At 44.3% G+C, this 26911-nt stretch overlaps 1 protein-coding gene across 4 annotated transcripts in view; it reads right to left on the reverse strand.

The window, feature by feature from the left end:
• The window catches only part of Tfcp2 (transcription factor CP2), a 42375-nt gene continuing 15464 nt past the window's right edge, over positions 1-26911 (reverse strand). For 2 of the 4 annotated variants that reach the window (XM_031355987.1, XM_031355977.1), the window contains exons 3-16: positions 25100-25251; positions 24569-24645; positions 22472-22577; positions 18956-19062; positions 16410-16562; positions 15524-15634; positions 14977-15065; positions 11307-11355; positions 10669-10762; positions 9756-9846; positions 8683-8807; positions 8158-8300; positions 2643-2694; positions 1-1262 (exon numbers count right to left, since the gene is read on the reverse strand). In XM_031355987.1, coding sequence (XP_031211847.1) covers positions 1225-1262; positions 2643-2694; positions 8158-8300; positions 8683-8807; positions 9756-9846; positions 10669-10762; positions 11307-11355; positions 14977-15065; positions 15524-15634; positions 16410-16562; positions 18956-19062; positions 22472-22577; positions 24569-24645; positions 25100-25251 — 1387 coding nt within the window. In that variant the 3' untranslated portion in view covers positions 1-1224. The remainder of the gene's footprint in view (positions 1263-2642; positions 2695-8157; positions 8301-8682; positions 8808-9755; positions 9847-10668; positions 10763-11306; positions 11356-14976; positions 15066-15523; positions 15635-16409; positions 16563-18955; positions 19063-22471; positions 22578-24568; positions 24646-25099; positions 25252-26911) is intronic. The other 2 variants (XM_031355998.1, XM_031355991.1) reach the window with 2 other exon arrangements.

Genomic DNA, 26911 nt, shown 5'->3' on the forward strand with positions numbered 1-26911 from the left:
TGGGAAAAGAATATATTTTTTTTTATAAAGCTTACATTAAAAACAAAAACAAAACACTATGCCAAAACAAGACGGGGGAGGGGGGTGGGGGAAGAGCAGGGTGGAGTTGCTCATGTACTTCTACAGCTTGAGAATACCATTCACGAACAATGAAACCTGGGGGCAGACACTCTTGTCTCTCTCACCTCCAGCTCTGTGCCAAGGTTAGTGTGACACTGGGTGTCTGTCTGTCTGCTCTGGGGATTCACTGTCACTATATTCAGGTATGCTCGCCCTCCTCAGCGGCTAGTCCATCAGTTTCCAGCATAGCCCCAGAACAAACCAATGGTGAGGAAAGGCAGCAAAGAGTGGCATCTGGTGGCATCAGTTGCCCCGCTACTTCATCTGTGTTTCCTCATCCTCAAGTCACTGTTTCCCCAGCTGTTTTGGGTTTATTAAGGGGATAAAACAAGATAATCCATCCATGGGATTTATCATTCATCTACCCAAATACATATTAATCAAAATCACTCAGTTGTGGTATTGCAGGTGAACCAAATTAGAAATCTGGAGACTGTCTTAACACTAAAGGGAAGGGGCCTGCTGGAGCTAGCTCAGCTGGAGAAAGTGCTCGCCTAGCATGTGAGGCTCTGGGTTCAAGCCCAGCACTGCAGAAACAGACCAGATGGCAAGAGCTTGTAATCCCAACTCTTGGGAGCTAGAGGCAAGAACATGGAACCCTGTGTCAAAAAAAAAAAAAAAAAAAAAAAAAAAAAGTAACAATTGATTCTGTTCCTCCCCCTCATAGCTGTGAACAGAGCAGAGCTGACAAGAGGCTTGATACAAAACAGATAACTTGGTTTTATGAAGACAGATGTTCACTTTTGTATTAGGAAAATGTCAGAGCTCTTTATCACAAAATTAAACATCTTTCCAAAAACATCACATGACTCCCATTCCTGCTCTGCCCTCTACAAATCCTAATGATGGGGCTTCTTACTGGAATCAACAGGGGCCAGAAACTAAGGAAACTGCTGAACTCCATGTCTGGCCAGTGATCTGAGGACGTCATACAGTAGGGGCCAATACAGGGTCTGGGACTCCACGTTAGGGCCGTCTCACCCAGCACTGGACACCTCCCCTCAAACTTTCAGAAGTGCCAGGTTCCTGAAGACCTTTAATCTCCAGTCATGTCTCCTTCAAAAGGTGAAGGCAGCAGCAGCCATCGAATGTGGGAGCCTCGTCCTACTTGAGAATGACATGATAGCTATCACTGGTCTCTGCTGGAAAGATGGGAGAAAGAAGTGATCTTTAGCCTCCTGTAGAACAACAAGGGTAAAACTATCTTGTGAGAGGGAATAAAAAGGCAAACTGAGCCGGGCAAATGGCAGACGCCTTAACCCCAGCACTCAGAAGGCAGAGGCAGGTGGATCTGAGTGAGAGGCCAGCCAGGACTACAGAGTAAGTTCCGGGACAGCCAGGATTAGATAGAGGAACTCTATCTTGAAAAACCAAAAAAGTCAAACTGGAAGGCCAGGTGTGGTGGCACACACCAGCACACAGGAAGCAAGCAAGTAGAATAAAAACATAATTACAATCTTGTACTTCTCCTGGGATAGGATAAACAGAACGATGCTTACTCTCTCTTACAGTGGTGGTGCACAGTGACAACAATTAACATCAGGCACAAACTCACGAAGATGGTATTATTATTATTTTTTTTTTTTGAGACAGGGTTTCTCTGTGTAGCCCTGGCTGTCCTGGAACTCACTCTGTAGACCAGGCTGGCCTCGAACTCAGAAATATGCCTGCCTGTCTCTGCCTCCCAAGTGCTGGGACTAAAGGTGTACGCCACCACTGCCTGACCTAACAACAGTTGTTTTTTGTTTTTTGTTTTTAAAGAATTATTTATCTTATATATGACTACACAGTTGCTATCTCAGTTACACCACAAGAGGGCATCAGATCTCATTACAGATGGTTGTGAGCCACCATGTGGTTGCTGGGAATTGAACTCAGGACCTCTGGAAATATAAATATTTGTAAGCACACACACACACACTCACGTGCACCACACACACAATGATTTTTTTTTAAAGGTGGGGGGTCTCAGTGGTTAAATACATTGGCTGCCTTCCAGGGGACCACAGTTCAATTCCTAGCACCCACATGGTAGCTCAAACCCCTAACTTTGGTCCAGGGTGTCTGAGGCCCTTTTCTGACCTCTGGGAGCACTACAATATATAGGTGAAATACCTATACATATAAAAATAAAAATTTAAATCTAATTTTAATTATATTAAAATAGAAGAAACAAAAATTTAAAAAGTAGATAGTGCCTAAGTAACAACACCTGGGGCTGTCCACTGGCCTCCACACATATATGTGCACACACATACATGCACATGCGTGCACACACACACACACACACACACACACACGCCCCTTCTAAGAGAGACATTCATTTGGGACTGGCCATACAGTTCAGTGGCGTAAGGTACTTGCTGCCAAAGCTAATGATCTGAGTCTGGTTCCCAGAACCCACAGAGTGGGAACACAAAGCCAGTTCTGCGAGTTCTTTTATGACCCGTGTGTGCTCTGGCATGGGATAACCCACCTCATACACACAAACAACACATGTTAAAGTATGTTTTACTTATTACCTTCCAATGTGTCCAGAACAAAGCAGGCTTCTTCCTGGAAGTTCTGAACCATCTGAAAAGATCAACGAGATTTGCTGATGAATAACCTGGCTTACAAAGCTTATTTTGAATACGACACTTTTCATGACACTGTACTGAAGTAGGTGTGAGAATTTCGTACTGATAGCTGAGATTGTGAACACGGGAAGAGTTAACACTGCACCTTAGCTTCGTTCAGAGACACCCACGAGTCAGTAAGCTTCAAAGTGACGAGTCCATAAAGGTCTGTAAGCCAGAACAGCAACTAACTCTGAATATTACCTTACTATTTCCTACTTTGGAAGGCACTGGTAACATCTGAAATAAATTCAAGAATTTTTCAAAAATAAATTATAACTTTACAAAAGTAGTCTATATGTAAACTAAAATAACCTACAAGGCTATTTCTTCCAAAACAACATTAAAGGAAATGGTATTTTGGAAAATGCCGAACAAATCATGTTAAAAAAAAAAATGTATTTAATTTCTGCCTCAAATTAGGCCACTTTCTGTTCCCCAGCCTTGAGGACAACGAACCCCATAAGTAGACAGGGCCGGGCTACCACACCAAGCTCTGCCAGCACCTGAGAGTTTGGAGAAGATAAACAAAGGAGTTTCTGGGCTTTTTAAAGATTTACTTCCCGTGCTGACTTGTTCTGCCTGCATGCTTGTCTGTGAACCACATGCATGCCTGGTGCTGTGGAGATCAGAAAAAGAAGTTGCAGTAGGTTGTGAGCAAACTGAACTTAGGTTCTCTCAAAGAGAAACACGTGCTCTAAACCACTGAGCCATCTCCGTCCAGCCTCTGTCCAGTTTCTATCTTTAAAACTGATGCAGAAGGAAAGTGGCCCCTCAAGCTGCTGCCGGCCAGCCGGCCCCACTCACCCACTCTGCAGCTCAGTTCACCTGCTTCCTGCTTCCAGCACCTTTTCTCTAGAAATAAGATCAGCATCTGGGAGCTCTGACACTGTAATGAGGCAGCAGAGAGCACCCATGAAAACAAGCCTCTCTAGAGGAGGATGGCAAGTCCAAGGGCTGTCCCAAAGAGTAAAGGGGGCCGGGGTTACAACTCTGGGCACAGCCCCTGGCGCTTCAAAGGGCAAAACAAGCCAAGACATTCCTTTCTATTTGGTGAATATTAATTATACATGATATTTCTCAGTATGACATCTTAGTACATATATGAAAATATATGCATATAACATTATCTCGAGGGCTAAGACCACTGGCTGCTCTTCCAGAGGACCTGGGGCTGACCAGGGTGGTGTCTCACAGACATCTGTAACTTCAGTTCCAGGGGATCCAACCTTCTCTTCTGGCCCCCACACACAACTGCACTCATACATGCACAGCTCTGCATATACACAACTAAAACCACAGTGACTAACGGTGATCACACTCATCACCTGCTCCCCTGCTCCCCCATACTCAGGCTGACCCTCCTCCCGGATGGTCCCTTTCCACTCACGTGGTTTCATTATCCGATGACACTATAAGGTTGCTTACAGAAGGACAGGGGTGGGGGATGGGGGTGGGTTCTTTACAGGAGCACGTGACTTACCAGTGGCTATACCACTCAAGAAAGGTCTCCTCCTCTCTCTAAAACCATGGACTGCTTATAGATCCTCCAGGAGGGCAGGATCTCATGAGAGATCCTGATGATCTCCCAACTCCATGATGATACATATAGAGGCCCAAGCGTGTACAGGGAAGCAGAGAGGTTGGGAGAGCAACTCCATGACGATACATATAGAGGCCCAAGCGTGTACAGGGAAGCAGAGAGGTTGGGAGAGCTCCAGGGTGTAAGAGCCATGTCATCAAAGCCTGAGCAGCTGGACAAGTTCCTCCCCAAGGTCATCCAGAACAGTGGTTTTCAAAGAAGAAAAGTGGCATTGCACTTCCTTCGGTGAACTCCAACACTTTGCAAGACATGAAAGGCCCATAGAGGAAGTGGCTACAAGATCGCCTAATCCCATATGTACTCTTTCCTAAGATCTCTTTAATTTTCCTTCTCCACTTTCTTTCTCAAATCTCCACCTTTTTTTTTTTTAATACAAACAAGAACAAGAGTTTCACATTTTGTCAAGCACGCCTTTAATCCCAGCACTTCGGAGGCAGAGGCAGGTGGATTTCTGAGTTCGAGGCCAGCCTGGTCTACAGAGTGAGTTCCAGGACAGCCAGGGCTATACAGAGAAACCCTGTCTCAAAACACCAAAAAAAAAAAAAAAAAAAAAAAAAAAAAAAAAAAAAAAAAAAAAAAAAAAAAAAGAGTTTCACATTCTAGAGTCTTTCCTAGCATGAGGGCGGAGCATGAAGTTCGGAGGTGGAGTGCTTTCCTAGCATGTTTGAGCTCCAGCCCAGTAAGATAAAAGAGAGTAAGCTGGACTCCAACCAGGGTTTTCTTGTCTGAGGCATAAATGTCTCAGTGCTAAGGCAGAACCGACAAAGATAAAGTTTAGTAAGGAGAACAAACCCATATGTGAGTGGCATAGTGTCTAACTCAAGAGTGATTGGAAGAAGAGAAACATCATTACGTAATTTTTTGGTACATAATTTAAGAAGTTCAAAAATTAAACAAAGGAAAAACAAATCTGGAGATACTGTTACAGCAAATCCCCGCCCATTCCTATCTGTCAGTTTGGAAATCAAGTCCTTCCACACAGAGGCAGAAAGCAGGGCGGAACCGATTCACAACTGGGCGGCAGCTCTCAACTGCAGAGTAACTACCCTGGGCTAGCACAGGCAAAGGGACCAAGGAACTCCACCAGCTGCTCATTGGCAGATGGAGTCCAGGGCTAGGAGGAGGCTCAGCTGATGCAGAAGTGGTCCACAGTGCATGAAGCCTACGTTTGCCCCAGCACTGCACAGACTGAAAGCGGTGCTAGTGCATGCTGCTGGAAGACAGAGGCAGGAGACTGGGAGCTCAAGATCATCAGACAACTCTGAGTTTGAGACCAGCCTGCCTCATGAGATCCCAGTCCTAAACAAACAAACCCAAACCGAAACTAATCTCAAACTAACCACCCCCCACAAGATGCACACTTCTTTTTCTCTTAAGGATTAACTCTAGTGCCTTGTATATGCTAAGCATGTTTTACCTCTGAGCTGTACCTAAACCTTCTAACTTAGTGTCTCATAAGTACCAACTTGTTATTATTTGATCATTTCTGTAAGTGCAACAATAATTCTATTCAGAAATGTTTTTGACTTTTACTGAAGCAAGTTATTTGGCCAAAACAAATTTTTGCTTCAAAGTAGTACAACAGGACAGTAAGATTTTCAAGCATAAAAATATTATGTAAAATTAAAAACTATGGGAAGGGCTAGACAGTGGTTAAGGGTGCTTGCTGTTCTTCCTGAGGACCCGAGTTCAGTTCCTGGCACTATTAGGCAGATCAAAACTACCCGTAAAACAGAGAACACACACACACACACACACACACACACACACACACACACACACACACACACACACCCCAGTGGTCATCCTTCATTATACAGGGGTTTAAGGCTAACTAACCTTGCTTCTAAAAACCCTGTCTCAAAAATATATAGCCCATAAAGACATAAAGGGGAGAGAGATGCTGAGTCGGGATAAAATGCCTTTTATGCAGCATGAGTCAGAGCCTGAGTCAGACTCCTAGCACCCACATAAAAACCCAAGCACAGTGGGACATGCCAGTAACCCTCTGGTCTCCACATGCATATGCATGGAAGGGGAGAGGCTGGCATGCACATGTGCACACATAAAGCACACTTTGATTTTATAGAAACTCAGTAAGCCATTTTTTAGATTTATTTTATGTGCATGAATGCTTTGCCACCATGTACTTCTATGGCATGTGCCTGCCAGTGCCATGAAGGTTAGAAGAGGGAATTATGGGTGGCTGTGAGCCACCATGTGGTTGCTGGGGACCAAACTCAGGTCCTCTGGAAAGGCAGCCAGTGCTCTTAACCACAGAACCATCTCTCTAGCTCCTCAAGCACCCCTGGAACTTGATTTTAGTTCTAGGACTGGGAAAAAACAATGACTTGTGTTCGGGTTAAGAGTGTAATCAGAGTAACAGCCACTGCTCTCTCTCGTCTCCCTCCCTCCCACTGAGCTGCCCAGAATAACATTTCTGCCTTCTTCCACCTGCTGGGATTATAAGAAACATCATCTCTCCCAGCTTGACGCAAGTGTGTGTGCGCGTGCCCGTGTGCACGTGCATGTGTGTGTATGTGTGTGTGTATAGGAATGTGAGTTTTTACATTTTTTCAAGTGAGAAAACTTTTACAATGGTTCAAATTTAACGAACTAAAAAACGTGCAAAAGATACATATAGTTTTGGGTGTGTGCACCCATATGTATGAGGTGTATGGATGTGTATATACACATGTGTATGAGTATATAACCACACAGAGAGGCCAAAATCTATTATCAGGTGTACTCCATTGCTTCCCACCTTGCTTTTAAAGTGGGTGTACCATTTCCTGATCTAGCCCCACCAGCTAGGCTAGCAGAGTTCAGGCTCCAGTGACCTCCTGTGCTGGGACTACAGGCATGTGGGAGACCACATCCTTTTTTCTCTTTGGTTTTTCGAGACAGGGTTTCTCTGTGTAGCCCTGGCTGTCCTGGAACTCACTCTGTAGACCAGGCTGGCCTCGAACTCAGAAATCCACCTGCCTCTGCCTCCCAAGTGTTGGGATTAAAGGAGTGTGCCACCACTGCCCGGCCCACATCCTTTTTAAATTGAAAATCATGGGTTCTAGGATCTGAACTCTGGTCCCCATCTTGTGCAGCAAACACGCATAACTGCTGAGTCACCTCTCCCTGTCCAGTTTTTGGCTTTGCCTTTTTTTTGGACACCATCTCACGTAGGCTATGTGGGCCTTGAACTTACTACATACCCAGAGGTGAACTTGAATTCATGATCTTGCCTAAACTCTGTGCTAGGGCTACAGGGGTGGGTTACCACCCCAACTTTATATTAATTTTTAAAAACTAGTAAGTAGGGGCTGCAGAGATGGCTCAGCAGTTAAGAGTACTGACTTCTGTTTTAGAGGTCATGAGTTCAATTCTCAGCAATCACATGCTGTCTCAAAACCATCTATAATGGAATCGATGTCCTCTTCTTATGTGTCTGAAGACAGCTACAGTTTACTCATATACATTAAATAAATAAATAAATCTTAAAAACAAAGTGAAACAAACAAACAAAAAAACCTAGTAAGTAAGTAAGCAAGCAAGCAAGCAAGCAACAAAATCTAAGGCAGACAGTGGTTCATGCCAACAGTCCCAGTTACGCAGGCAGGACGCTGAGGCAGGAGGATCATGTGAACCCACACGTTCAGAGTCAGTCACGCCAAAATAGCAAGACCACTTATCTGTTAAAAAGAATTACAATTGATCAGCTAACCCTCCGTGCAGACAGAGTTTGACCCAGCAGCACTGCCCTCACACCGCCACAGACGCTCACAAACTCTGCAACGGCACGCAATTGTACAAGACACTGACCTCATCGCTGATGAGCACGTGGATTCCTGTCGGTCCCTGCTTGTAAACCTGGCTGATCTGGTGAGGAGAGATACTGAAAAGCTGAGCGATTTTCTCTGTTAATTCAGCAGCTGTCAGCTCTTCTAGATAGATAGCATGGTACACTGCAAAGGAAGTAGAGCAGTCATCGAGAGGGTGTCCGAGTTGTAGGCTCATCTCCTTTGACTCAGAGATCACAGCACCTGGCTGATCCTGCCTCAGCTTCCTTTCTCTGTGTGAACCGGAAACACTCCACAAACCCAGTCACTCCCCTTCTAAATGCTGGAGAGGGCATGGAAATCTACAGCACTATGGACATTACTGGGTTTAGTAAGTCACGCGTAGAAAAGGTACTGCGAATAACTCACAGAGATTAGAGCGCAATCGACACGAGCAGTCGGCATTCCTTCTAGAACTCCAACTAAGGCTGCACTGGTCTACACCCTCACCACACCAGCCACGAGTCATCTCTTCTCCTTTCTTCCTGCTCTGCCCAGAACAACCTACCGAAGAAAGTACCATTTGAATCTCCATCCTCCTGCTTCTGAGGTGGCTGTGGCTGCTGCTGCTGCTGCTCCCTCAACTGCAACGACTCCTGGCAGACATAAATGGTTAGCCTTGGACGCACCATCCTATGTGGAGAAGAAAAGGGACAGCAGCTTTACACAAATGGAACCTGTTAGTGCTTAGGCCAAAAGCACTTTACTTGTTTCCTTATCTCTAGCTGTGTGCTCTGTCGTTTCTTTTAAGTTGATGCACTGCAACAGGAGGCGCCATTTAAGCTTCTAAACTCTGGCTTTCACTGAAAAGTTATGTGTGGGGCCGGGGCTGGAGCCAAGTAGCAGACTGTTGGCCTGGCAAACTCAAGGCCCTGGGTTCCATTCTCAGCACTAAAATAGGAAGGGGAGGAGCTAGAGAGATGGCTCAGCTGATTGCTCTTCCAGAGGTCCTGAGTTCAAATCCCAGCAACCACATGGTGGCTCACAACCATCTGTAATGAGATCTGATGCCCTCTTCTGGGGTGTCTGAAGACAGCAACAGTATACTTGCATAAAATAAATAAACAAATCTTTTTAAAAAAAAGAGGAAGGGGAAAAGGGGAGAGGGTAAGAGAACAATACTGCTAGCTTAGACCTGCAATTCAGGGCCCTCATTCTCCCAAGACTGTTGACATTTCCATGACCACGGAGCTCCTGCAATCATTTGAGTTTGTAAGCTTTGAAGTAACGGTTAGAAATATCCAAGATGCAAGAGTAAGTTTTATACAAGGGTCAGGTTGTAGATATGCTGTTTATTTACAAATATTCCTACACGTACGCAACATGGCTCAGCTGGAAAAGGCTCTTGCCACTTGAATTCAATCTCTGTAGGAGGGCACATATCAGAGCACATGTGGGAGGACGGTGGAGGTCAAAGAACAACTTCTGAGAGTTAGGACTTTTCGTTTACCCACTGATTACAATTTCTCTTTTAATGGTTTGACAAGACATACTTATTTGTGCAGAGTACTGTGAAAAACTGGAATGTAAAACTCATTTAAAATCCATTCTCATTGGCATCTTAACAGTTTAAGTACACACCGGCCTTTTAATGCGTTAAAGAGTCTGATTCCATCTGCAGGGCCGCAGATCTGGATCACGTCGTCTCTGGTGAGTTTCAGTAGATCTGCCCCTGGGGTAAACAGAGACACACAGGTTACTGACAAAGGCAGACCCTCAAAGCACACCTCAGGTTGTAGTCATCACCTCCTGAGCAGCTACAGTCCCGGTGTGTCATGTCTGCAGACAAAGCCCCCGTGACCTGGCTCCGCCTAACCCTATGCTTCCAGCCTGACTGTGCAGAGCAGGCCAGTTGCTTTCTGTCTGAAACACCTTTCCACAATCCAATGGGCTCACCTTAGCCCGCTCCAGTCTCACCTCATACACTGCACGTGCTCATCTAGTGCATCTCCTTCTGACTGGACTTTTCTGTTACACAGATGAAAGTGTCAACTCAGGACATCTTATCAACTACATATTCCCACACGGATGTTCACAGAAGGCTGCACAAAAGAGGGTTATGCAAGTAATATGTACAGCGTTATCAGGGGCGGGATTTCAGCTATTTGTTCCTTCATAAAGTCCAGATGAAAGATGTCTGTTTCCAAGGTAGCCATCCTGGAACTCACTGTGCAGACCAGATTGGACTCGAACCCCTAGAGATACGACTGACTGCCTCTGCCTCCCGAGTGCTGGGATTTAAGGGGTGTAACAACACATTTTAAGAGTGCTAGATAGAGTAAACATTTTAAAGTTTAAATGAGTTCCAGCTAAACCCGCTTCATTGTAAGGACTCCTAGGGCCATTACAGCTGGCTGAAAAGTCGGAAGTGTTTCACAAAAGAAAAAACAAACCGAGACAACTCTTGGACACATCCCATATGGGACACCAAGAAGACCCGAGATGCACATGAACACCCCGTGCTTGAGAAGGCCGAAGGGAAAGGTAATCTAACCTGAGAAGTTGGTGAAAAGCCTCGTGAACGTGGAAAACCGGTTTCGATGCAGCCACTGCTGGGCTTCCTGAGGCGTGGTTGTTGGCAAGAGGTTCTGAAAGGAGAATGTATTCTTGGGTATCTGAATAGTCTCATTTGATACCTCATTAGAAAACACACAACCAAACACTTCCTTCCACACCTTACAGCCATGCTGGCTAGTAGCTGCGAACTGTTTCTATCACACAGGGTCTTCTCCAACTGCGAGAGACACTTCACAATCAGACCGAATGTTCTTTCTATTCAAGGGACAAGGGATTGGATCGGGTAGTGGCAGGTATGTGAGAAACCACACTACACCAGCCTGGACAAGGAGATGAGAGCCTCAGAAAGCAGGAAAAGTAGCCAGCTGAATCTGCGTATGCCTGGAACTTAGCGTTGGCGAGGCGGAGAAGGATAACTGCTCAGTGCATCCTAAGCTAGCCCGAGCTGCACAGCGAAGCACCTCTAGGTACTGCTTGTTTCTAGTCCCGAGAACACCTCCAGGTCGGAGGTGAAATTCAGGAAGCATTTGTGAAGTGGGTGAATGGCATGTGACAGAATCAGTCACCACAACACTCCTACACAGTACAAACAAGTGACACTGACTTTAGACTTACATCCGTGACTGGAGGGGGTGGCTCTGGCTGGTGGTTGGGCGAGCCGTTTCTAAGGAGAGAGTGAAGATGAAGGGTGAATCCATGGCACTGTGTACACCACCTCATGACTCACTGTCACAACAACTCACAGGTTAGAGAGCTCAGAGAGTCTCTACTTTGTCAGAAACCACTCTTTGACACAGTACTTAAGCTGTGTGCTAATTAACTCAGAAACTTCAGGGGAGGGAAGAAACCATATCATTTCAAACTAGGAAAAAAGATCAAAATTTCAGTAAGTAGGGCTGGTGAGATGGCTCAGCAGGTAAGAGCACCAACTGCTCTTCCGAAGATTGTGAGTTCAAATCCCAGTAATTACATGGTGGCTCACAACCACCCATAATGAAATCTGATGCCCTCTTCTGGTGCCTCTGAAGGCAGCTACAGTGTACTCATTTATAACAATAAATATATCTTTGAGCAGGGACTAAGTGAGCAGGGCCAACTGGACTAAGCGGGGTTGACCAGAACAAGCAGAGGTCCTAAAGTCAATTCCCAACAACCAGATGAAGGCCCCCAACTATCTGTATAGCTAGTGTGTACTCATATACATAAAATAAAAATTTAATAAATAGAAACTGATAGAATAAATTATGGCATAATAAATACCTGCAGTGGGATAGAAATGTAGTTTAGTGTAAAACATTTGCCTAGGATGTATAAGGCTCTAAGTTCAGAAAGAAAAACCCTGGAATATAAAAGTCCTAGTATATAGCACTCTTATTAAACATATCAATAGTTATGCACATATACACAGGAAGATTTAGAAGAAAATGTAGACTATGATCATATATAGAGCTGGGCTCAGTAGCCCACATCTTGAATGCCAGCACTTTGAGAGACAGAGGCAGGGGGATCTCTGAGTTCAAAGCCCACCTGGTCTATATAGCCGATTCCGAGACAGCCATGGCTACATAATATGATCCTGTCTCAAAAAAAAAAACAAAAACAAAAACAAAACAAAAAAACAAAGACAAACAAACAACAAAAGGTCCCTATTTTGTTGTCCTGGGAATTGAACCCAGCTCTTTTCTAGCATGTGCTAGCAACTGCAATACCCCTGCACTCCATAGTTCTGAAAAACTATTATTGTTGAGAGCTGCCATTTGGTGCTGAGAACTGAACTGGGTCTTTCAGAAAAGCAGCCATGGCTCTGAACTCTCCAGCCCTGTGTATTTGTTTTTAAATTCTGACTTATTATTGTCGTATGTGTGTGACACTGGTGTGTGCACGTGCAGGTGAGAGGACAGCATGGCGGACAGTCTCCTTCCATCTTTACACGGGCTCTGGGGATCCAAACTCGACCACTGGCCTTAAAGGCCAGCACGTTACCCTCTGGCTATCCTGCCAGCCCAATTCATTTCAGGTTTTCTTACTTAGACTGTCTGTCTGTCTGTCTGTCTGTCTGTCTGTCTGTCTGTCTATGAGTGTCTGTGTGAGTGTGTATGTGTGTGAGAGAGAGATGAGGGGCCGGGGGATTCAAAGATATGTGTCAGCATCTACATCTAAATGTGGAGGCCAGAACAGAGTGTCAGACTCCTTGGGGCTGGTGGCCCAGGAGTTTGTGAGGTGTTTGGTGTACTTCATGGGTATTGGCATCCAAACTCTGGTTCTCATGACTGAAAAATAAGCACTTACCATAGTTCTAGCTCCCCAACCATTACTGTAAAAGATGATTCAAAATTAGTGCTAATTTGTGATTCAACATTTATCTCCACACTTTCCATTTTTCTTAAAGCTTCTTTTGTTTTTTGGTTGGTTTTAAAAGACAGGGTTTCCCCAGATAACAGAGCCCTGGATGGCCTCAAATTCAGAGATCCTCCTACCCCTGCCTCCCAAGGCCTGCACCATCACACCCAGCTAGTTTCCTTCTTCCCTCCCCCTACCCCATTCTGTTTCTCACGACACCTATCCTGTGTAGCCTTAGTTGTCTTGGAACTCACTCTGTAGACCAGGCTGGCCTTGCACTCAGAGATCAGCCTGCCTCTGCCTCCCAAGTCCTGGGATTAAACGTCTGTGCTACCACCAACCAGTTATGTTTATTTTCTTTGAGAGGAAAAGTTGAGAAAAAAATTGTAAAACACAACCCTTAACTAAAGACATTTAAACTCGACTCCAGTGGATGGCATCATCATAAGGATAATAAGAAATCCTCTTCTTTGGGCAGATACAGTGCTAGTAGTCAGTTGAGAGCCTGAGGCAGGAGGATTATTTGGCTCCAGGAGCTCAAGGCTATTTTAGAAACACAGCTAAACCCCTTATCCAAACATACAAACAAAGGAGAGACTTGATGTGATAATGGTGGAGCACACCTAATCCCAGCACAAGAGAGTCTGCAGCATGAGGGAGCCTGCAGCAATTCAGGGCTGCACTGCTATACAGTAACTCAAGGCTAGACAGCAATACACAGCAAGACCCAGTCTTGAACAAACAAACAAACAAATAAAAAAACCCTCTCTTATTCATTTCTGCTATAGTTAAAATTTTAAGTTTGATATTCAAACTCAGCAATGACATCAGTGTTCTAAACAGATGTACTCCTTTTATAACTAATACCAACAGAAAAGGTATTGGTTCTTAACTTACTTTTCAAACATTTAAGCTACTCTTACATCTTTTAAGAAGTAGATTGAGGGCTGGAGAGATGGCTCAGTGGTTAAGAGCACACTGACTGCTCTTCCAGAGGTCGTGAGTTCAACGACATGGTGGCTCACAACCATCTATAATGGGATCTCATGCCCTCTTCTGCTGTGTCTAAAGACAGCTACAGTGTGCTTACATAGAATAAAGAAATCCAAATTCAAACAACTGGCTCCTCTTATGTGTTTCTCAATTGTGCTGCTGAAGACAAACCCAGGGCTGAATTAATGCCTGGCACCCAAACACTCTACGGCTGAGTCACATCTCAGGGCTCTACAGCATTCTTTTTTTTTTTTTTTTTAAATCCTATTTATTTACTTGTTTATTTCACTTTACATCCCGCTCACCTCCTCCCACAATCCTCCCCGCCACTTTTCTTCTCTGAGAGAGTGGGGCGCCCCCTGGATACCCCTCACCTTGGCACATCAAGTCTCTGTGGGGCTAGGCGCTTATTCTCCCACTGAGGCCAGACAAGGTAGTCCTGATAGAACACAACCCACAGGCAGGCAGGCAGGGCTTTAGGAATAGCCCTGCTCCAGGTGTTTGGGAACCACTTGAATATCAAGCTGCACATTTGCTCCATGTTCTACAGGTATTCTTAACAAGAAAACAAACAAACAAACAAACTGCTTCTAATTCCCACTACCCATTCTCTGGTGCAAGCATGAGACATGAAAATAACCACTGAGCATAAAAAATAAGGTAGATCAAGAGCCCAAACTACCACTCTCGTCACTAAAAATCTCCCACAGGAGCTGGGACCTGACACCATCTCAGGCTACCTGACACCATCTCAGGCTACCTGACACTGTGTGAGGGGAAAGTTTTTACATGAAACTCCTTTTTTCTCAGGATTGTCCAAACTTCAGCCAGTACAAACATTGGTCAAAGACTGACCAATTGGAAGCATTAATTTGGAAAGACCTTGATGAAAATGTAATAAAAGGACCTATATTTAGTACAAACATAATCCAATTGCTTTTCCCAGACTTACCCTTCCCCAAGAGAGAAACTGCTATGGGAGCTGTTGAAGCCAGGGGATGGGGAATTGTTGACGTAGGTGATCTCAGGCCATGGAGAACACTGAAAAGAAAGGAAGACTTAGGCAACAAGAAAGCAGCACGCTCCTGTCAAGCGCTCCCCTCTCATGTCACTAGTGACTATCTTCTGCAGTCAGGAAAATATGCTCAGAACCAAGCTCAGACCAAGCTGGAAAAGACATGCGTGTGTACTTGGGGATGTAGCTCAGTGATAACACGCTTGCCTAACATGCACAAGGCTCTAGGGCCACTCTTTTTTTTTTTTTTTTTTTTTTGGTTTTTCGAGACAGGGTTTCTCTGTGTAGCCCTGGCTGTCCTGGAACTCACTCTATAGACCAGGCTGGCCTCGAACTCACAAATGCGCTTGCTTCTGCCTCCCAAGTGCTAGGATTAAAGGCGTGTGCCACCACCGCCCAGCTCTAGGGCCACTCTTAAGCATGAAAGAATGAATGGATGAATAAATGACTAAGAATACAAATATGAACTAAAAAATCCTTTTACCTCTGTGAGTATGGTTGTCTCATAAGAAGGCTGATATTTCTCTTTTTCATGGGGTGTCCGTTTCTCCATTTTCTCTCTATCTATTTTTTGTTTTCTGTCTGCACCCTTAGGCTGAAATGAGAAATACATTGCTTTAAAATCAACTTTTCATCCCAGCACTCCAGAGCCAGAAGCAGGTAGATCTCTGAGTGGTGACATGTGCTGACAGTCCCAGGACTTAGATTCCTTAAGCAGAAACATCAGGAGCTCAAGGCCATTCTTGGTTGCTTAGTAAATCTGAGGCAGCTCTAGGCTACTTCTAAGCCACTGCTTCACAACTGCTCCAAAACAACAAAAACAATAAATAGAAATACAAACTATTAGCCGGGCGGTGGTGGCACACGCCTTCAATCCCAGCACTTGGGAGGCAAAGGCAGGTGGATTTCTGAGTTCAAGGCCAGCCTGGTCTACAGAGTGAGTTCCAGGACAGCCAGGGCTACACAGAGAAACCCTGTCTCGAAAAACAACAACAACAAAAAAAATGTGTAGTGAGCCCCTGAGTGCGTGCTGCTGGCCCTGGCTGGTCAGGGCTGCTGCCTGACTCTCTGACTGCTTGGGCTGTTCTGGATCGTTCAGACTTGACCACATCAAGATGTACTTCAGAGGTTGTGTCACTGATTCTCGCGCAGACAAACAAGTTGATTCACTACCATGTCACCTCATGTTAAAACAGAACGACTAAAAGAGCTTATAGATACGTGTGGTAGCTCACGCCTTTAAATCCCAGCAGAGGCAGGTAGATGTCTGAGTCCAAGGCTAGCCTGGTCTACATAGTGAGTTCCAGGACTACACAGAGATACAAACACACAGAGAAATGGTTTTGAGGCCGGCACACAGCCCGGGCCACCTTGAAGACTTTGATCTGGCAGCTGGCTGAGTGCAGGTGCTCCGCATACTCTCCGCTCTCGTTCTCTTTGAAGGTATCGATCTGCACTCGGAACGGCACCCCCTTCTCCCCGCCGTGCTTCCTCATCGTGAACTCAGTGCTGATGCAGTGCACCTGAAAGAAGTGACAGCAGCGTCAGTGCCACTGCCAGACCACAGGCAAAGCCCAACTCTTATTCTTTCCCTCTCTTACACTGTAATGGAGGTAACTAGAGACCTGTTAGCAATTCACAAATGTAAGCAACTGGGCTGGTGAGATGGCTCAGCGGGTAAGAGCACCGACTGCTCTTCCGAAGGTCATGAGTTCAAATCCCAGCAACCACATGGTGGCTCACAACCACCCGTAATGAGATCTGACGCCCTCTTCTGGTGCATCTGAAGACAGCTACAGTGTACTTGTAATAAATAAATAATAAATAAATCTAAAAAAAAAAAATTGTAAAAAAAAAAAATGTAAGCAACTATCAGAACTAGTAACTATCAGAGACCCTGTCTCAGGGAAGGCTGCTATTAAGAACCAAGTATTAATTCCTCTGAGAACAGGGAGCCACACAAACAGTGTCCATGAGTTCATCTAGCTTTGAAAAGGAGGCACAGGCAGGCTTAGAACACAGCAAATACGAAAGTCCAAGTAACGAGAGATTTGCTGGGTCACTGCTAAAGTCTAGAGATTTGCTGGGTCACTGCTAAAGTCTAGGCCAGACAGTCAACTCTGTCTAGCTGACCACTTACTAGCTTGGATTAACTGCTCACACTAAGCCTCAAACACTATTCCTGCGGGCTAGACAGACCAGTCAGCAGTTAAAGAGTATCAACTGTTCTTTCAGAGGATCCAAGTTCAGTTCCCAGGACATAGCAGATGGCTCACAACCACCGGGATTAGATGCCTCTGGCCTCTGTGGACACCTGCACTCACATGCAAGAGCCCACACTCTAACACACATATACATTACCTAAAAATAAATATTTCAAACACCATTCCTATTCCAAAGGACCATTATTCAAAGTCTTAAAATCATGTATACAAAGTATTAACATAGTGACAACCTCAAAGGTAACTATCTAATAAACCATTGATTGAAATGATTACAAATAAACAGGGCGTGGTGGCCTATGTCTTTAATCCCAGCATTCAGGAGGCAGCAGTAGGTGGGTCTGAGTTCCAGGACAGCTAGGGCTACACAGAGAAACCTTGTCTCAAAAAACAACAAAAAAGAGGAATAAATTGGGAGGCAGAGGCAGGTGGATTTCTGAGTTCGAGGCCAGCCTGGTCTACAGAGTGAGTTCCAGGACAGCCAGGGCTACACAGAGAAACCCTGTCTCAAAAAAAAAAAAAAAAAAAAAAAAAAAAAAAAAAAAAGAGGAATAAAGAATTCTGAGTTTGGCCGGGCGGTGATGGCGGTAATCCCAGCATTTGGGAGGCAGAGGTGGATTTCTGAGTTCGAGGCCAGCCTGGTCTACAGAGTGAGTTCCAAGACAGCCAGAGCTATACAGAGAAACCCTGTCTCGAAAAAACCAAAAGAATTCTGAGTTTGCCTAAACAAACTTTAAGTCTATGCATGTTCAAAATAACTTTGTGGGTAACAATGGGAAAATAGGACAATTTACATGTTAAATAATTGTTAGGCGAATTATCTATCATCAAAGAATGGTATATAATGAAGGCAAACAGCAAACATTTTAGATATTTAAGTAAATAAACTGTAGAAAATTAGAAGAATAATTCAAAACTCCTCATATTGAGAAGCCTAAAGTTGAGAGGCTAGAATCCTGAAAAACAGAGAGACATGTGTTTACTGTGTAGACTTGTGCATAAGAACTCTCTCTCTCTCTCTCACACACACACACACATACTCTCTCTCTCTCTCTCCCTCTTATTCACATTCATACACACACACACACACACACACACACTCTCTCTCTCCCTCTTATTCACATTCATACACACATATACACATACACACACACACTCTCTCTCCCTCTTATTCACATTCATACACACATATACACATACACACACACACTCTCTCTCCCTCTTATTCACATTCATACACACACACACACTTTGTTTTTTGTTTTGAGATGTGGGTCTCTCTACGTAGCCCTGGCTATCCTGGAGCTCTATACGTAGACCAAGCTGGTCTCGGAATTCACAGATACCTGTCAGTGCTGGAATTAAAGGCATGCACTACCATGTCCGCCTGCACAAAAACAATTTTAAGTTTAATATACCTTATTCTTTTTTACTGTTACTTATTTGTTGTTTTAGGAACCAGCTCACAAAACGCAGACTGCCTTGAACGTACCATGTAACCTTGCTCTTTCTACCTCTACTACCCAAGTGCTGAGATTTGTGGTGTGTAATCATCACACCAGGTTTATGGGGTACAGAGGCTTGAATCCAGGCCTTCTGCATGCTAAGGAAGCATGCAGTTGAGCTGTACCTGCTATGCTTCCTGGGAGTAACAGGTACGCTTTCTGAGTGCTGTGACACCTGCAGTGTCTTACCTGAATAAACACAGATGTCCTCTTTGAAGGGTCCCACAGGAACTCCACTGTGTTTAGCTGGGTAGGATTGGCCCTGGGATCGATTACACCCACAGACATTGGGATATCTGAGAGATACAATGGGAAACACTCAACAATTCTCAGGGCTCCCTGTTCTTGCTTTTAAGATGGGGTCTCGAAGCAATGCCTGGGGTCAAGTAATTCTTCTATCTCAGCTTCTTCTTCTTTTCGAGACAGGGTTTCTCTGTGTAGCCCTGGCTGTCCTGGAACTCACTCTAGACCAGGCTGGCCTCGAACTCAGAAATCCGCCTGCCTTTGCCTCCCAACTACCTCAGCTTCTTGAGTAGCTGGGACTATAGACCTGTGCCACCATGCCTGTGGCTACCATGGTTTTAAGAAAGAAAGCAACCGATTGTGATAGATTAAATCTATATATTAGCGATAATATCAAAATTATAAATGTTTTAAGACAAAGTCTAACTATATTGCCTAAACTACCCTCAAGCTCACAATCCTTCTATTTCTAAATCTTTTTTTTTTTTTTTTTTTTTTTTTTTTTTTTTTTTTTGGTTTTTTGAGACAGGGTTTCTCTGTGTAGCCCTGGCTGTCCTGGAACTCACTCTGTAGACCAGGCTGGCCTCGAACTCAGAAATCCTCCTGCCTCTGCCTCCCAAGTGCTGGGATTAAAGGCGTGCGCCACCACCGCCTGGACTTTTTTTTAAAAGTCTTTTTGTTTCTTTTTTTTTTTTTTAAGATTTATTTATTTATTTTATGTATATGAGTACATTGTAGCTGTACAGATGGTTGTGAGCCACCATGTAGTTGCTGGGATTTGAACTCAAGACCTTAGGAAGAACAGTCAGTGCTCTTACCCGCTGAGCCATCTCTCCAGCCCCTCTACTTCTAAATCTTGAGCACTAGGATCAGAAAGTTATAAATTATATTAAGTTCTGCTCAGCATCACTGCCGGAAAGCCCATCACCAGGACTGTCTGTGTGAAGGAAATATGGCGTCACGGTCAGAGGAGGGACTGACTTAGGGAAAACAATCTGTGGCACAGTGAAAAATACTATACTGAAGAGGGACACACAAACTAGTTTTATACTGCACAGGACATAACTCAATTCCACTGAAATACCACTTTTTGTTTTTAATTATTAATATTAAAACTGGGGATACAGGGAGGGGCCTTAGTGACACACACCTTTAATCCCAGTCCTCAGGAGGCAGAAGCAATGGATCTCTAAGTTTTAGGCCAGCCTGGTCTACAGAGCCAGTTCCAGGACAGCCAGGGCTACACAGAGAAAACCAAAACCAAACAATAACAACAAAAACTAGGAATAAGCCTGGGCAGTACTATTGATGCAACTGTGCTATAACTACACTACTGTGCTATAACTACACTACTGTCTGGCATCAGTAATTCAAGTGAGAAAGCATTAAGGAGACCCGTGCTGCCTGTTGGCTGTGCTGGAGTTATCCTAAGGGCAATATCATAAAGATTTAGATAATCTATATGATAACCAGTGTTTTCTCAGGCAAAATTAGTAATAGTTAAACCTGTTTTGTAGCTCTGCGTGTCAACAGAAAATAGTAGCCACCTGTAGACCAGTGACACATGTCAGGATCCAACACATACAGAGAGAGACTGCATGCTGTATTTGCTAAGGTCCTATCATTTAGGAAAAATAGTATTAAGTATAGCAGATAGGAGAAAAACACCTGAACTGCAGACCGAGCACCGGAAAACCTCAGCATGTGCAAGGGAGAAACCTAAGGACTGGACTCAACACCAGTCGGGCGGCTATAGCCAGGAAAGGAAGGGACTTACTACCAAGCCCGACTATTGAGTTCAATACCCAACACCCACAGGGCAGCTTACAACAGTCTGCGATTCCAGATCCAAGGGATCCAAAAACCTCTTCTGGCTCCCCTGGACACCAGAGATGTTCTGCATAAACATATATGTAGACAAAAGACCTATACACATAAAATAAAGTAAGAAAAAACAAAACAAAAACCAAAGACAGTAAGTTGGGCATGGTGGTATATGCTTTTAATGTCAGCACCTGGGAGGCAAAGGAAGGCAGATCTCTGTGAATCTGAGGCCAGCCTGCTCCACATAGTGGTTCTCGGACAGCCAGAGCTACATAGTAAGACTCTGTCCTGGAAAAATAAAATAAATAAACAAATACATAAAACAATAATAAAAATTTAAATTAAAATAATAAATCAGCCAGGCATGATTAAAAACACCTTTAATCTCTGCATTTATCAGGCAGATTATTCTAAATTCAAGGCCAGCCTAGTCTACACAGTAAGTTTTAGACCAGTTAGGGCTACAGAGGAAGACTGTTTGAAAAATAGTAGTAGTAATAATAAAATAAATCCTTAAAAAAATTGAGGTCATGCTGGAGAGATGGCTCAGTGGTTAAGAACAGTAACTACTCTTCCAGAGGTCCTGAGTTCAATTCCCAGCAACCACATGGTGGCTCACAACCATCTGTAATGGGATTCGATGTCCTCTTCTGGTGTGTGAAGACAGAGACAGTGTACTCATATACATAAAATAAATAAATAAATAATTTGTAAAAGAAAAAAAGGAAAAGAAATTTGAGGCCATCCATAAGCCAGCTGTAGAGCTTGAGTGATATGCAAGATCCTGGGTTCTATACTCAGCACCGCAGGAAAGAAAGGACCAAATATTGTCAAATAAGGAGAGAACATTAAGGCTACTGGTAAAAAGTATGACAGGCATTTCTCTATAGAAAATTAACAGTAGAACTGCACACAGCCCAGCATTCCCACTTCTTAGTAATAAGAATGGAAGCATCAAGTGTGGCGGTTGATGTCAACAGACTGCACTCAAGAGATAGTCAGGAGGATCACCATGAGTTCAGCCAGCCTTGAATGCCACAGAATAAGATCTTGCAAAGCAGAGACTCCATGCTCACAGGAACACCACTCTACAGAGCCTACCAGTCAAAGCCACCCCATCCCTCAGCAGGCGGGATGTGCTGCGCACTGAGTGAAAGCTGGCCTGCCTTAAAAGGAAAGAAGTTCTGACATATGCTACAACATGAATGAATCTCAGGCGACATTATGCTAACTCACAGAAGCCAGTCCCAGATGACAAACACTGAATGAGGTCCCTAGAGGAGACAGTGACAGAGCAGGAGCGTGGTTAATGAGGCTGGGGAAAGTGGAATGAAAAGCCGCTACTTAAGAGTAGACAAAGTAAATGCACTTAATATTCAACTGTTTATTTAAAATGGAAAAATGAGGTTTTATAGTATGTACATGAACACATATTTTATATTACCACAGTTCAAACTGAAACTTTTTTTAACTGCTTTGGGGCTTACTGTTCATGTCCTACTTCAATCCTAACGTTGCCTTGCACGTGTGGTTTTCTTACGCCCAGGACAACCACTTCAGCATCCCTGCCGACTCAGCCTCTGGACTCACGGGCACAGGGCTTTCTGAGTGAGTGCCTGCTTGCTTCTCTTGACTCACCTATGTCGAGAATCCTGTCTCCTGGGCGGTTCCACCTCCAGCCCTCCAGCTGCTGATGCTCAGTGTACTGCAGTCTCCTGTCGTGGAACACTACACGGAATATGCTCTAAAGGAAGGACAATGTCAGTCCACGCAGCTAGAAAACCAGTTCAGACAAAGAAAACTAGCAGAGTTAATGTTAGTTGAATTCTAAATGCAATCTAACATTTTCTGTGACTTTTTTTTTCCTTTAATTTTTTTTTTTTGAGACAGGGTTTCTCTGTGTAGCCCTAGTTGTCCTCGAACTCACAGATCTGCTTGCCTCTGCCTCCCCAGTACTAGGATTAAAGGCATGTGCCACCACCGCCTGGCGGTTTTGTAAGTCTTATTACATGTCCTTCTTTCTTTCTTTATTGGAGGGAGTGCATGCACGCCACAGATTCTCCCCTTACACCATGAGGGTCCCAAGGTCATTTACTCTTGGGGACAGCACAGATTCTCCCCTTACACCATGCGGGTCCCAAGGTCATTTACTCTTGGGGACAGCACTTTTCCCTGTTGAGCTGTCCTACCAGCCTCGAGAGGCATTCTATGCACACCGTATAATCCAGCATAATCCTTCAGGTGCACATGTGCTAATTCTATGCACAACCTGTAAGCGTTGGGGTTACAGGCTACTTCCAGCCAGTCCTTATGCTCCTCCCACTTTGTGAGGTGGCTGCCCCTCTCCCCACCCCCTTTTACAGCTTGTGTTAAAACTCCTGTACCCAGTGTTGAGTTCTCCAAATCCTTACTGTCGACAAAAAAAAAACAGAAAGAAAATCCTCTATCCATCAACAGTAGCTGCTGAGTTTTTTGGTTTTGTTCTAGTTATTTTTTATTTTATAGACAAAGAGTATGTAGGTCTCCTTCACTGGATAGGTAGTCCTGCATGGTGCATGCAATTTAGCAAAGTCAATATTCTTTTTGTCCTGCTAGAAATGCTGTTGGCTCGGCCACACAGGTCTGAGCAGACACGTGTTCCCAGGAGAGCCCAGAGAAGCCGACTCTTCTACACTCAGGATGTTGTAAGACAGAAGGGCAGACATCAATAGTAGTTTCTGGCTTTTGTTACAAGGGCAAGTATCCAAAGAACCAGAAACTAAATAGCTAGGGTTACATGGAGCTCAGCAGTAAAGCACCTGCCCAACAGGTACTACGCTATGGCTTTGATCCCCAGCACCACACACACACACACACACACACACACACACACACACACACACACACACAATTATGAAAATTGAAATCCTCAAGGAGCTGATTTTATGCCACCAAGACCACCTTCACTGGGGGCTGGAGAGATGGCTCAGTGGTTAAGAGCACTGACTGTTCTTTCAGAGGTCCTGAGTTTAATACCAACAACCACATGGTGGCTCACAACCATCTGTAATGGGATCTGAAGCTCTCTTCTAGTGTGTCTGAAGACAGCAACAATATATTCAAATATATAAAAAATAAATAAATAAATCTTTAAAAACAAAAATAAAAACAAGACAGAAAAAAAAAACCCAACTTCACCAAGAAGCTGTCCAGAAGAAGGACTTGCCAGCCTGCTCCTTCTGCAGCTCTGAGCACCTGTGGAAGGCTCGCCAGGTAAAGGTGCTTATATCTAAGACTGACAACCTTGAATTCATCCATGGGACCCACATGGTAGGAAGAGAAAAGTGACTCCCTCAAGATGTCCTATGACTGCCACACTCAGTCCTTGGCACATGGCCACAAGCACAGCCACATCATTAATGTAAATCCGTGAGGACAGCCAGGCTACACTGACCTCAAAGATCATCAGTCTGTCTCTTTGCCAGACAATGATGGTAGAAAAATATATCATTAATCTCGGTCTCTAAGAATCCAACAGAACATGAAACAGATAAAAAGAAATCACAGCTATGCATGATGGTGCAGTTTTGAAATCCCAGCATTACACTCTACTAAACTGAGGCAGGATACAGAGTTCAAGGCCAGCCTAGGATAAATAATAAGACTTTGTCAAGAAAAAAAACAAAAACAAAAATAAAAAAGTAAAACCAAGCCAAAGCAAGCCACTCCCCTCCTGAAGACTCCAGGCTGCCTTACCTTTACCAGCTTGCCATTGAGTTCTGGAAGCTCTCCCAGTTTTCTATTGTCTAGCATTCGGATTTCATAAGACTGTCCTAAAAGAAAAATAATTACCAATTACACCTATGCAGACTCACTTATCTAGACTCAGAAAGAAAGACTACAGCTACAGAATGTGTGGGTGACACTGTTATCACCACCAGAGCTGGGCACTGTGCTAAGCACTTTCATATCCTGTCCCATGGAACAGACACAACTTTCTAAGTTATTGTCAGCTCATCTGACAGGTGAGGAGCGTGAGACAGAAGGCGAGCAGCTTGCCCAGGGCAACAACACACAGGTAGGAATGACACCAGCTAGGAGAACTGGGGACATGAGCTGGAAACGGGCGGGCGGCAGACCAAGGAGTCGGGAACACAGATTGAAGGTCTCCCAAGGGTCTAGTTGACGGGCCACACTATACATCCACCTCTGACATACAGGCGTGTATGTCACACATCCTAGAGCCAGCAGCCTCCAATGGCACTAGCAAGTAAGAACGCATCTGACCTTGATTGAGGTATGTCAGGGTCTCGTCGTGGAGCTTCACTGCTGGAGAGGTGGCAGCGCAGAGGACGTATTGAAAAGGCAGGATCTCGCTCTCATTATCAGGAGGCAAACTTGACTCTTCTTGCTTAAAAATGGGCAATGCAAGGACATCACTAAAATAAAACAAATGACTTCTAGTAGTGCCTGATAATGGTGCAAAAGCAGACTCACTAGTGAAAAGTTAACTATGAAAGTCTTTCACAGCCCTAAGTCTGTTACCTGGAGAGCTTCATCTGAGCCCCCAGTAAGATTACCTGGGGCATCCCCACAAACAGTGACAACAGTCACTGTTAAAACCACTTATGTGCAAAGACTGCATTTGTTATCGGACTCACAGACAGAGACTGAAAATAATATCCAGAATCCAAAAGTGTTAATCTAGGAAATTGAGGGCAGTGGATCTGAATGGGAAGTCTACCCGAACGCTGTGTTTGGTCCTTACTGGCAACTCAGACTGGAGAATTTTTGAAAAGTGAGTCAGATACAAAATGAAGGGGCTCCACACTCAGAAGGACTACAGTGGGGAACAGTTCTCGGTGGCATGGCTGGTACAAGGACATCTCTAACTTCAGTTCTCAGTGGCATGGTTGGTACGAGGACATCTCTAACTTCAGTTCTCGGTGGCATGGTTGGTACGAGGACATCTCTAGCTTTCCCCTTTGAGTACATTTTTCTCACTAGTTGTATAAGCTTGTAACTCCAGTCTTAAGGAGGCAGAGGCAGGAAGACCACGTAAGCCCGTTAGTTCAGGGCCAAAGTAGGAAAACATATCAAGATTCCCATCTCTTAAAAAATCAAAAGAATGAAAATGCACTTTTTCATCAAGCTCATACATACATGTGCTTGTCATGTGACGCTACCTACTGAATAGCCCTAACCAAAGCCAAGCAGATGTTAATCCTAGAACAGTATACTCTTTTCTTTATTCATTACCTAGCACTAGATATTTAGTTAAAGCAACACAAAAAGCAGTACTCGAAGGCAGATCATGTGGTCTCAGAAAGCAACTAGAGTAACTTTAAAAGCACGTGAGCTCATCTTCTGTAAAGAGAAACAATGCATTTTTGCTTTTTTATTTGTTTTAATTTTTATGTGGGGCTGGAGAGATGGCTCAGTGATTAAGAGCACCAACTGCTCTTCCAGAGGTGCTGAGTTCAATTCCTAGCAGCCACATGGTGACTCACAACCGTTTGTAATGGGGATCTGATGCCCTCTTCTGGTGTGTCTGAAGACAGCAACAGTGTAGACACATACACATAATAAATCAATGTATGTGTATAGGTGTTTTGACTGCATCTATGTCTGTGCACTGCTTCGCTGTTGGGTGTCTGTGGAGGTCAGAAGAGAGTGGAAGATCCCCTCGAACTGAGCCACCATGTGCATTCTGGGAATCAAACCCTGTTCCTCCAAAAGACCCTTAACTACTGAGCCATCTCTCCAAGCTCCTCCGGTTTGGTTTTGTTTAAAACAATAAGAAAATCCCAGAGTCTCACCACTTCGCCTACACTGGCCTTGAACTCCATACGCCATCAAGGATGACCCTGAATCTCTGTCTCTATTACCTTTACCTTCCAAGTGCCGGTTTACAGGCAAGTAACGTCACACCCACCCACAACGTCTACAGCTCCTTAGCGGACACAAGGAAGCCTGCGCATGCCTACACCTCAGCTACCAGAGAGCTGAGGAAGGACTGAGCTCAAGGCCAGCCTGGACTACATTATAGATACTACTCTCATAACAAAACAAAGACAAGTACATGAGAAATATTTTGGA

Source organism: Mastomys coucha, unplaced genomic scaffold, assembly GCF_008632895.1.
Source record: "Mastomys coucha isolate ucsf_1 unplaced genomic scaffold, UCSF_Mcou_1 pScaffold11, whole genome shotgun sequence".
Lineage (NCBI taxonomy): Eukaryota > Metazoa > Chordata > Mammalia > Rodentia > Muridae > Mastomys > Mastomys coucha.